Genomic DNA, 11,458 nt, shown 5'->3' with positions numbered 1-11,458 from the left:
GGGAGGGGAGGGGAGGGGAGGGGAGGGGAGGGGAAGGGAGGAGAAGAACACATTGACAGCACTTGGAAAGGCAAATTTGAGTCTGAGACCAGCCTAGACTACATAAAAGACCATGTCACAAAAAAGAAAAAGAAATGGCTATTAAATAATTCTCATTAGAGGAAGATAAGTAGTTCTTCAGGAGAAACAAGAATTACTAATAGATGGCACAGCTTCTAGGTGTTCAGAGTATTCACACATTTAAACAATTGATCAGGGGGCAAAGTGAGATGGCTCAGTGGGTAAGGGCACTTGCTTTGCCAAGCCTGAGGACCTCTGAGTTAAATCCCTGGAGCCCACAAGGTAGAAGGAAAAGTAACTCTTCCGAGTTGTTCTATGACCTCCACATGCATATATGCTATATATATATATTTTTTAAAACTTTTAAAAACTGATCAGGACTGCCAAAATACCTTGAGGGTAAAGATATTTGTCTGGTTAGCCTAGCAACCGAGTTAGATCCCCAGAACACATGGAAAGGTTGCAAGGAGAGAATTCATTCATTTAACAGAGTTGTCCTCTAACAACCAAATGTGTGCTGTCTGCCCAATAACAAGAATTAAGATAAATATATGTGTGCATGTAATATTATATATATATATATATATATACATATATATATATATATATCATATAAAATAAATAAAAGTTATACAATGGAGAAATACTTAAGACACAAAGTGTTGTAAAAACAAATGAAATAACTAGACAGCTATGACCCTGACCTTCTTTCCTCCCACCTCCTCAATAGTATGATTACTGCCACACTATGATTTGCAAAACTGATTAGCTATAAAGTTCTAAATTGGACTTCTTAAATTTACATATTTCTTACCAAACATCATATCTATTTCAGTTTCTTCTTAAAGAATCATGAGATATTAGCAGGAGTATCACTGTTACTTTTGGAAAAGAACACAAAGCTTTTTAAAATGCTTGGCTTACATTGAATAAATCAAAGATATTTCATGTTAGTTCAAAGTCTGAGAGCCGAACAACCAGAAATCTCCAAACTCAAACATTACCACAAAATTGTGACAAAATTTTTAATAGACTTAACTTCTCAAGCTTCTCAACATAGTTAAGTCATATCAGCATCTGGTTAAACCCACACACTATCAAAAGCTGTAAAGAGGCGCTGGGGAGGTAGCTTAGTTGGCACAGGTGATTTCCACCAGGCCTGATGGCCTGCTTTCAATTCCCAGGACCCACATGGTAAGATGGAGAGAACGTCCATATATGCTTTCTCCTGATTACCACATATGCAGTGTGGAAGACATGCACACTCCCTCAACCCAAATAACTGTTAAAAAAATATTAAGCTGTGAAGAATACCCTTTAATTCAGTTCCTTTTTTTTTTAACCTTTTCTTGCTTTCATGTAGAAAACCACAACCAAAATTTCCCCTTTAAAATAAGAAATAGTCTTCAAAGAACTTGGACTTCTAAAAACTACTTTTAAAAGAATGTATACTTTGAAATGAATCAACCAATACTGACAAACTCAGTAATTTACAATTAGAGACTCTCCACTGTACAGACAAAAATCTTAGAAATGGAAACCAATGTAGTATTGCACAGCTCTGATCTCAGCATTCATGAGACTGAGGCTAGAGGGATGGAGAGTTTGAGGCCAGCACTGATTATATCAGTAGCGCCTGTGTAAATAAATAAAATAAAGCAGTGTGACATTGTCTACAGAAATTTATTTTCATATCTTAAAAAGCTTATTCCACCAGTGGTGGTTCACGCCTTTAATCCCAGCAATTGGGAGGCAGAGGCAGGTTGATCTCTGATTTCTTGGCCAGGCTGGTCTACAGTGCTAGTTCCAAGACAGCCAGGACTACACAGAGAAACCTTGTCTTGAAAAAAACAAAACTGAAAACAAAACAAACAAGCCAAAAAACACAAAGTCCCTACCAAACTAAAAACCAAACAACAACAAAATATAACAAAAACACAAAACCCTTTTATTTCCAGGCCTGGAGTCCTAAAAGCGTAGGGACCAATGATACCAATAATGACTTCTTGCCACCTTTTTTTTTTTTTTTTAAATTTCAAGGTCTAGAGTTAGAGACGCCTTAGCAGGCAAAGATATGTGCTGCTGGGTCTGAGTCGATTCCTAGGGTCCACATGGCAGGAGAGTAGCAACTCCAGGAAGTTATCTCTGACTTCCACATGCATGTCACAGCATATGGGCATAGTCACACCCGCACATATGCACATACTTAAGTAAAATAAATAATGTTTTTCAATTAAAGGGCTGAGCCAGTGAAATGGCTCAGGTGGTAAAGTACTTGCAATCCACACCTGACGACCTGAGTTTGATCTTCAGCAACTATAGGTGGAAAGAGAGAACTGAGTACACATGACTACACAAAGTTGTCTTCTGACCTCCACACATGTGCAACAAACACCGCCCCTCTCTCATTTTAATTAAGGAACTAAATAAAGGCTGGGGAGATAGCTCAGTAAAAGTCCTTGCTTTGCAAAATTGAATACCTGAGTTCAATTCCCAGAGCTCAGGTGCAAATGCTGGGCGTGAAGATATACTTGTAATTCCAGCACTGGAGAGGCAGAAATAGGAGGGTCCTTGGGGCTCTCTGGCCAGTCAGTGTAGTCTAATTAGTGAGCTCTACCTTTGTCTCAAATGAGATGAGAAATCTCAAATGAGATTCCTGAGGTTGTCACCCAAGATAATCCTTCAGTCTCCAGAGACATGTGTAAGTATATTTAAAAAAAAAAAAAATGAGGGGCTTTAATTCATTTAGGAAATTTGAGGGAGGTAAAGCTAATATAAAGTTCCCCCCCACACAAAAAAAAAGTCAAAGTATTTTTGAAAAAGAAAAAAATAAGCCATGGTGGCCCATGCCTTTATTCTCACCACTCTGGAGGTATAGACAGGACTATCTGTGAGTTCAAGGCTAGTCTAGTCTACAAAGTGAGTTCCAGGACAGCCAGGGCTACACACAGAGAAACCTTGTTTCAAAAAATAAAACTTTAGAATTAAAATGAAAATGTAATAATCAGTACTTCTGAAAAGAGAAATGAGAATGGATTTCATAGAACATGACCATTCCAAAACATTGAGTATGAGTCACCAAGCTAGAAAACAAACCTAGGCCAGGCGGTGGTGGCGCACGCCTTTAATCCCAGCACTTGGGAGGCAGAGGCAGGCGGATTTCTGAGTTTGAGGTCCACCTGCTCTACATAGAGAGTTCCAGGACAGCCAGAGCTACACAGAGAATCCCTGTCTTGAAAAACAAAAAGCCAAACAAAGCATGCTTTGTTTGTTTTTTGTTTTTAGTGATTAAAAAGGCTAATAATGTACCTGAGGTGGGGGGTTAGGGGCGTTATCTACTGGATCTATCTTTTGTAGGGAAAGCAACAGTATCTCCTCTTAATGTGAATCAAATTATCAAATAAAAAACTTGATTTCAGTTCAAAGGTTAAGAGCAGCAGCTGCTCTTGTGGAGGAGAAAGGCTGGTTCTTAGCACCTCCATGACTGCAGTTACCTGACACCCTCCTCAGACACCAGGACAAAGATGGTGTATAGACATATATGACAGAGATACACATAAAGATACAAAAACATTTATTGCAATTTTAAGTATAAAACGAGTTTTGCTCAAATTTCTTACAACAGATCAAATTTCTTACAACAGAAACAGATCATTTTATGTCTAAAAAGATTTTAGATAAGCAATTCTTTTTCAAGTCAAAAAGAAAATTTTACTGAAAACAGTACTTTGTACAAAGAAAAAGGATCATTAAAATAATGAAAAAAAATTGTTGTTGTTGTTGCTTTTTGGTTTTTTGAGACAGTTTTTCTTTGTAACTAATAGCCCTGGCACTTGCTCTATAGACTAGGCTGGCCTCGAACTCTCAAAGATCCACCTGCCTCTGCCTCCTGAGTGCTAGGATTAAAGGTGTGCACCACTACCACTCAGCAAAATAATGAAAATTTGTTTGGTTCTGTTATGTCTTTATTGTGTGGTTCTAGAATACTGTGTGTGGTGGTTTGAATATGCTTGGCCCATGAGAAGTGGCACTATTAGGTGTGGCCTTGTTGGAGGAAGTGTGTCACTGTTGTAGGCGGGCTTTGAGAGCTCCTAGTGCTCAAGCTCCGCCCAATACAGAAGAGACAGTCTCTCCAGGCTTCAGTAGAATCAAGATGCAGAACTGTCAGCTCCTTCTCCAGCACCATGTCTGCCTGGACACTGCCATACTTCTTGCCATGATGATAATGGACTCAACCTCTGAAACTGTAAGCCAGCCCTGATTAAATGTTGTCCTTGTAAGATTGTAAGAGTTGCCTCAATCATGGTGTCTCTTCATAGCAAGAAAACCCAAAGTAAGATACTATATAACCCTTGATACAAAAGTATAATCAATTTAGGATTAAAATATTATCTTCAATAACTACATTTTCTTGAGCATAGTTCACATATGTATTCTCAGCACTTGGAAGGCTGAAAGGACTTTTGTGAGTTCAAGGCCAGCATGGACTACATGAGTTCCAGAAACAAAGTAAGACTGTCTCAAAAAAAAAAAAAAGAGGCCAAATTTTCTTATTTGAATTTAAGATGCTCAACTTACAAGCATCTCCCTCACAAGCTCTTAAGTGCTCAGACTTCCGTCGGAGAGTCTACAGCAAGAATTAGAGAAACCACTGATTTCTTAATTAACAAAAGGAGACTGCATAACTCTAATGTCATCAAGCCTAAAAAACAAAGTCATGGGAAATAGCTCATTGTTTTGCTCATTAACTTCTGTAACCAAAAATCTACTGAAAATCTATTAATATCTGCTAAACAGCCTGTGAATTCTTGAATTTTAGTGTTTGAACTCCAAATTCCTGCTGTTTTGCATTTAGCTCAACTAGGACCTTCTAGAGTTCTAGAGAATGCACTCAGTTCCATTCTCAAATACACATCACTTTCTGGTGTTGAAAGTTATTCCTGACAACTAGCGGTTCCTTAACAGCAGCAATCCCATCGGGGTATGGAGGCATACATCTATAATCCAGCACTACGAAGGACGATGCTATACCAGACTAGCTATACACATAATGAGACCCCATCTCAAAAAAAAAATAAAACAAAGCCCAACAGCAGGTGTTGGTATAAACTCCTAATGAGTGATGTGAGAAGCATAACATGATATGGGATATGGCTGATGAGCCAAGTGCAATCCCTAGGACCCACAAGGTAGAAAAAGATAGTGTATTTCTCTGAGTTGTCCTCTGACATCCACGTGGACACCATGCCATGTGTACCCTGCCCCCAAATAATAAATTTAATTTAAATTTAAAGAAAAAAAGAGATCATGAAGTTTCTTATCAATTCCTTTTATAATTTTTACCAGTTCTTTTCATAAATTTCACTTTTAAAAATTTGTTCATTTTCAGGCTGGAAAGGTGGCTCAGAGGTTAAGAACATTGACTGCTCTTCCAGAGGTCCTGAGTTCAATTCTCAGCAACCACATGGTGGCTCACAACCATCTTTAATGAAATTTAGTGCCCTCTTCTGGTCTTTGGGCATACATGTAGGAGACTGCTGTATATATAATGAATAAATAAAGTTTAAAAAAGTTTTTTTTGTCCATTTTCATTGGCAAAAGACAAAATTATCCATGAGATTTTAAATAATTTTAAAAGTCAGAAATAGCATGTAATTACATTTAAAATGAACCTGGGGGGATTGAAGAAATGACTCAACAATTAAGAGCACTTGCTGCTCTTGCTGGAGTTGGATTCCCAGCACCCACCTAGTATCTTACTGCCTTCTCTAATTCCAGTTCCAAGGAATCTGATGCCCTCTTCTGACTTGCACAGAAGGGCACCAGGCATGCACATGGTACACACACATATATGGAAACAGGCAGACACTGGCACACATAAAAAAAATAAACCTGAGGCCGGGCAGTGGTGGTGCACGCCTTTAATCCCAGCACTTGGGAGGCAGAGGCAGGCGGATCTCTGAGTTCGAGAGTTCGAGGCTAGCCTGGTCTACAGAGTGAGTTCCAGGACAGCCAGGGCTACACACAGAGAAAACCTGTCTCGAAAAAAACAAAACAAAACAAAACAAAACTAAAAACTTTTTAAAAGAGTTTTAAAAGCAAATCTGAAAAATGAACTTCTGTTATCCTAAATTAACTTTACCTTTTCATCAAAAAGTAACAAAACAGTCACTTTTTATACACACTTCAAGGCAAGTTTCTTTTATGTTGGTAAACGTCAAAGCTATACAGAAACAATGGAACTGTGTGTACTTCATCAGCGTCACAACTGCTCCACACACATGTATCTGCGTAACAAAGACAGCATACGTAACTACAAACAGGCTGACAGCTCAACTAAAGAAGTCTAGCAGGTATCTCTGGCTCAGCCATTTCTGCAGTGTGGGTGTCACGTACAATGGGAGCAAAAAGAAATTAATATTATTCCAAGCACCCAGATCTCACACTCAATTCTGTGAAAACAATTGCAAGCACACATTCGGGCCAATCACTCCCTGTAGGAGTCCACTCTTTAATGAGGAGAAAAGCATTTTACTTACTCTGGTCAGCATAGTTTTTTGCTTTGAGTTCAAGTTGTCTTGTTTGAGATTCTAGAGACTCCACTCGCGTCTGTAAATCCTTTTTTTCCTGTTCTTGAGAGTCTTCAAATTCAATGAATTTCTAATAAAGAAGAATATACATTTTCACTATTGAAATGAGCAGGTTTATATTTTTCAACACCTGTTTTTCAAGGACAATAATCAGGGGCTGGAGAACTGCCTCAAGGTTAAGAGCACTGGCTGCTCTTCCAGAGGATCCCAGTTCTGGTTCTAGCACCCACAGGGCAGCTCATATCTTCTGTAACTTCAGTCCCAGGGCATCTGACACCCTCTTCTAGCCTCCAAAGATACCAGGTGCACATGTGGTACAGACACATTTGCATACAAAAATCTCAACAAAACGGACAACAAACAAGAGCTGACAATATGGCTCAATAAAGGCATCTGCCACCAAGCCTGATGACCTGAATTTGATTCCCAGGACACACAAGGTAGAAGGAGAAAACTAACTCCTTTGCCCTGTCCATGCATGCCATCACATATAAAATTTAAAAAAAAAATGTTTTTAATTATATACATTTAACATATATATTAAATGTATAGTATCTAAGAGATCTTAAAAATCACAAAATTGGGTCAATTTTAAGCTTCTCTAATAGTATACGAAAAACCTCAAATACAGAATTTAGTAGTAAGGTGTTAGTACTTTATATTCCCCAAAGAGAATATATATATATCACACTACAATTAAATCTTCTAACATACTTGCAAATTCATTTTGAGTTGAAAACAAATCTTTAACCCATAGTATGTACAGAAGAGACAAAAGCATAATAAATAATATTTGTTGAGTGATTATTTAACAAGTGATACTGGAGTGGGGTGTGTGCAGCTCAATGGGATTGTGCTTGCCTAGCATGTAGGAGGCAGAGGTTCTGATAAGTAGGTAAATAAATAAGACCAGCAATAAGTAATTTTGTGGATTTACCTAATGATGTAGGTTTAAATTCAAGAAAGAACCTAGGCTAGGAATATTACTACCAACCAAATAGAATTTTAAAAAAGGCTAGTTAAATGAAATCAAATGAAATTCAATCTTAGCCTCCATCTCAATCATTCCATCAGCCGCATCTGCCGACGGCTTCCTTGTTTCTCTGGCTCTCACTTCCCTCCCAGTTTCTGGCTGCTCTTGCCTGGTGCTCCTTACTAGCTACTCATCAGTGTTTTTCACACTGCAGTACTCCATCCTTGGACACGTTTTCAGAACTTCTTTTTTGTTTCTTTGTTGAATTTTTAAAAATTTATTCATGTATGTGCACACGTGTCACTCACTACATGCATGTTGGAGGTTTGAAGACAATACTGTGGAGTCTGTTCTCTCCTTCCACTTCTAGATGGGTTTGTCTGGCAGTGGTGGCACACGACTTTAATCCCAGTACTTGGAAGGCAGAGGCAGGCAGATTTCTGAGTTAGAGGCTAGCCTGGTCTACAGAGTGAGTTCCAGGACAGCCAGGGCTACACAGAGAAACCCAGAGAAACCCTGTCTCAAAAAACCAAAAAAAAAAAAAAAAAGGATGGGTTTTAGAAATGGAATTCAGATACCCAGCTTGCACTGCTAGAAAGCAAAGCCTTTACCTCTTCTCTCTCTCTCTCTCTCTCTCTCTCTCTCTCTCTCCCTCCTTCTCTCTCTCTCTCTCTCAGATTTATTTATTTATTTATTTAATGTATATGAGTACACCATTGCTCTCTTCAGACACACCAGAACAGGGCATTACAGATGGTTGTGAGCCACCATGTGGTTGCTGGGAAATGAACTCAGGACCCCTGGAAGAGCAGTCAGTGCTCTTAACCGCTGAGCCCGCTCTCTCTCTCTCTCTCTCTCTCTCTTTCTCTCTCTCTCTCTCTCTCTCTCTCTCTCTGATTTAATTTTATGTTCATTGGTGTTCTGCCTGCTTGCATGTGTGTGTGAGGATGTCAGACCCCCTGAAACTGGAGTTAGAGACAGTTATGAACTCCCATGTGTGTACTGGGAAGTGAACCCAGGACCTTCGGCAGAGCAGCCAGTGCTCTTAACCACTGAGGAATTTTTCTCTCCAGTCTCTGCCCCCACCCAACCCTATACACACTTAGCCCTTTATATTGTTTTTTACAGGAAGACCTTACTATGTTGTCAAGGTAGCCTAAAGCTCACAATCCCTGTCTCAGTCTCTCCTGAGACTGATAGGATTAAAATGCCATAGCAACTGACTTCCTCCTTGTTCACTCTGTAGGTGTGTGCTTGTGTGTGTTTGTGTTCAAATATGTGAGGGCAGGTGTACCTGTGGAAGTCATAGGACAGCTTCAGGTATTGGTTCAGGACAATGTCTTTTTGTTGTTCACTACTGCTTATGACCAGCTAGCTGGCCCACAAGCCTCCAAGGGTTCTCCTGTGTGGGCAACCCATCTCACTATAGGAACACTGGGATTATCAATCTGTACTACCTTACTCAGGTCTTTTTCGAGACAGGGTTTCCCTGCGTAGTCCTGGCTGTCCTGGAACTCACTCTGTAGACCAGGCTGGCCTCAAACTGAGAAATCCACCTGCCTCTGCCTCCCAAGTGCTGGGATTAAAGGCATGCCACCACCACTGCCCAGCTCCTTACCCAGGTCTTAAGTGGGCTCTTAGGATTCAAACCCAGGTCCTCACACTTGTTCAGCAAGCTCTTTACCAGTCAGCCATCTCCTCACCCCTCATTTACTCTTCTTTGTGAGCTCATCTATTTTCACTGCTTTAAATAATAACTATGCTGACAACTTCCAATTTTCTATCTCTAGTCCAAACCTGAACTTCAAATTTGCATGTCCACAGTCTACTTACTGGGCAACATAATTTGGATTCTAATAAACACCTTAAACTAAGCTTGTTGAAACCTGACCCTCTGTTGGTCTCTGGCTCATGAAATGACTGTATTCATGTCTAAAACTTTGGAATCAGCTTTGACTCTTCTCTAATAGCTCTTATCAGATCTATCAGCAAATCTATCTCATCTCTGACCACCTTTCATTATCTCCATCACCACGATCATCTGTGCCATCATCATCTATTGTATGAATCATTGCTATAGAATTCACCCTCCTAAATCATCTCTTCCCTTTTACCCTGATCCTCTAAAATGCAAAATAGTTAGGGGGATCCTTTTAAAGGAAGTCAGGTTTTCTCTTCTGCTCAAGACCTGATACTTTATCTACCACAGTCTTTACAATGGGCATCTTAGAACCCACACAATCTTTTCCCACCATCCTACTACTTGTTTGATATCAAGCTCCTTTTGAAGGACCATAGTACTCTGTGGCTTGAGAAGTAAGCCCTGGCACTTGTGTCCTGCTGTTTAGACTTCTCTTCTCTGGATAACCAACAGCTTGCTCCCTCTTCACTTGCCTGCATGTTTGTTCAAACATCACCTTCCTAGTGAGAGACCTTCCTTATTCTCCTATCTTTCCTCCTTACTCTTTTTCAGAGCAATTATTCCCATACCCCACACTGACTATTTTAATAATTTATCTTATTTACTATGTGCCTGTCCTTGCCACAATGCAGGCATCATAAAGGCATTGTTTTATGTACTGATGTAACCCTAGTAGAAAAAAGTTCTAAAATGTTTGTAATACAAATAAATCAGTAACTGAAGTTTCAAAGTAAAAGCTGAAATTTATGTAGAAAACTATAAATTACAAAGAGAAGCCTTATGATTTACTAGCTGAGGAGTATAGTTCAATGGTAGGGCACTTTCCACAGAACTGACCAAAAACAAAACAAAAAAGCCAAAGAACCACAAAACTGGGGCAGGTGAGAATGAAGTTTCACTGAATACCCCCTTCTCGTCCTCCCACAATTCCCCAGCACTTCCCCTCCAGCTTTCTGGCCACAAGAGCATGTGTGCAGGTCAGTCCACATTCTGCTGCAGAGAGAACGCAGTATTCTAAGTTTCTTCCTCCCACTACTATCCCTTGTTTCCACATCTCCTCTCCCTCTGAATCTCTTCCTCTTCCCTCATAGTCCCCCTTATATTTTCATGTATAACAAGATATTTGTCTCTGTGACCCTGTCTTATTACATTTAACATGATCTTCACTTCCATACAATTTTCTGCAAATAATATAATTTCATTCTTCTTTATGGCTGAATAAAACTATCATATATATAATGCATAATATATAATATATACACATTATATATATAATAATATTTTATACACACACACACACACATTTTCCTTATCTTTTCAACTGCTGAAGAGGCATCTTGGCTGTTTCCATAGCTTGATTATTATAACTACCACAACTAGCACAATGAAATGCAGTCATTACTTTAAAGTGTGATTTTTTAATCCTTTACTGTTTATTAATCCTTAAAGTTCTTCTTTTCTTATTTCTTATTTTGTTTGTTTGAGACAAGACTCACTGTATAGCCCTTGATGACACAGAACTACTGTATAGTTCAAGCTGGCCTCAAATTTGAGGCAGTTCTATTGCTTTAGCATTGCAAGTGCCAGGACTTTAAACACAAAGCACCACACCTAACCCAAGCTTTCCAATCACTACAGAAAATATTTTCTGTCTATACACAAAGTCTTCCTGTGGGAAACTTTCTCTTCCTATTTCATGCTAATACTCTTCAGTCTACGTAATCTGATGGGTGGTGACTCCATCTCCCTAGGGAGAGACGAACCAGACTGCTCAGAGTCCTTTCTGGGATACTGGCCAATTATTAGGAAAAATACTACCTGCTTTGTTTTTTAAAACATTATTGGAGGTGGTAGTGGTGGTGGTGGTTGTGTGTGTGTGTGTGTGTGTGTGTGTGTGTGTGTGTGTGTGTGTGT

The 11,458-nt window shown here is 39.3% G+C and overlaps 1 protein-coding gene across 4 annotated transcripts in view; it reads right to left on the bottom strand.

Annotated features, from left to right (window-relative positions):
- Window positions 1-11,458, bottom strand: part of Spag9 (sperm associated antigen 9) — a 125,752-nt gene that overhangs the window by 98,932 nt on the left and 15,362 nt on the right. For all 4 annotated transcript variants that reach the window (XM_028772386.1, XM_028772387.1, XM_028772389.1 and 1 more), the window contains exon 2: window positions 6,600-6,720. In XM_028772386.1, the coding sequence (XP_028628219.1) occupies window positions 6,600-6,720 (121 nt within the window). The remainder of the gene's footprint in view (window positions 1-6,599; window positions 6,721-11,458) is intronic.

Source organism: Grammomys surdaster, unplaced genomic scaffold (genome assembly GCF_004785775.1).
Source record: "Grammomys surdaster isolate TR1022 unplaced genomic scaffold, NIH_TR_1.0 213, whole genome shotgun sequence".
NCBI lineage: Eukaryota > Metazoa > Chordata > Mammalia > Rodentia > Muridae > Grammomys > Grammomys surdaster.
The sequence above is the reverse complement of the archived record's forward strand: the minus strand, read 5'-3'. Positions and strand labels throughout refer to the sequence as shown.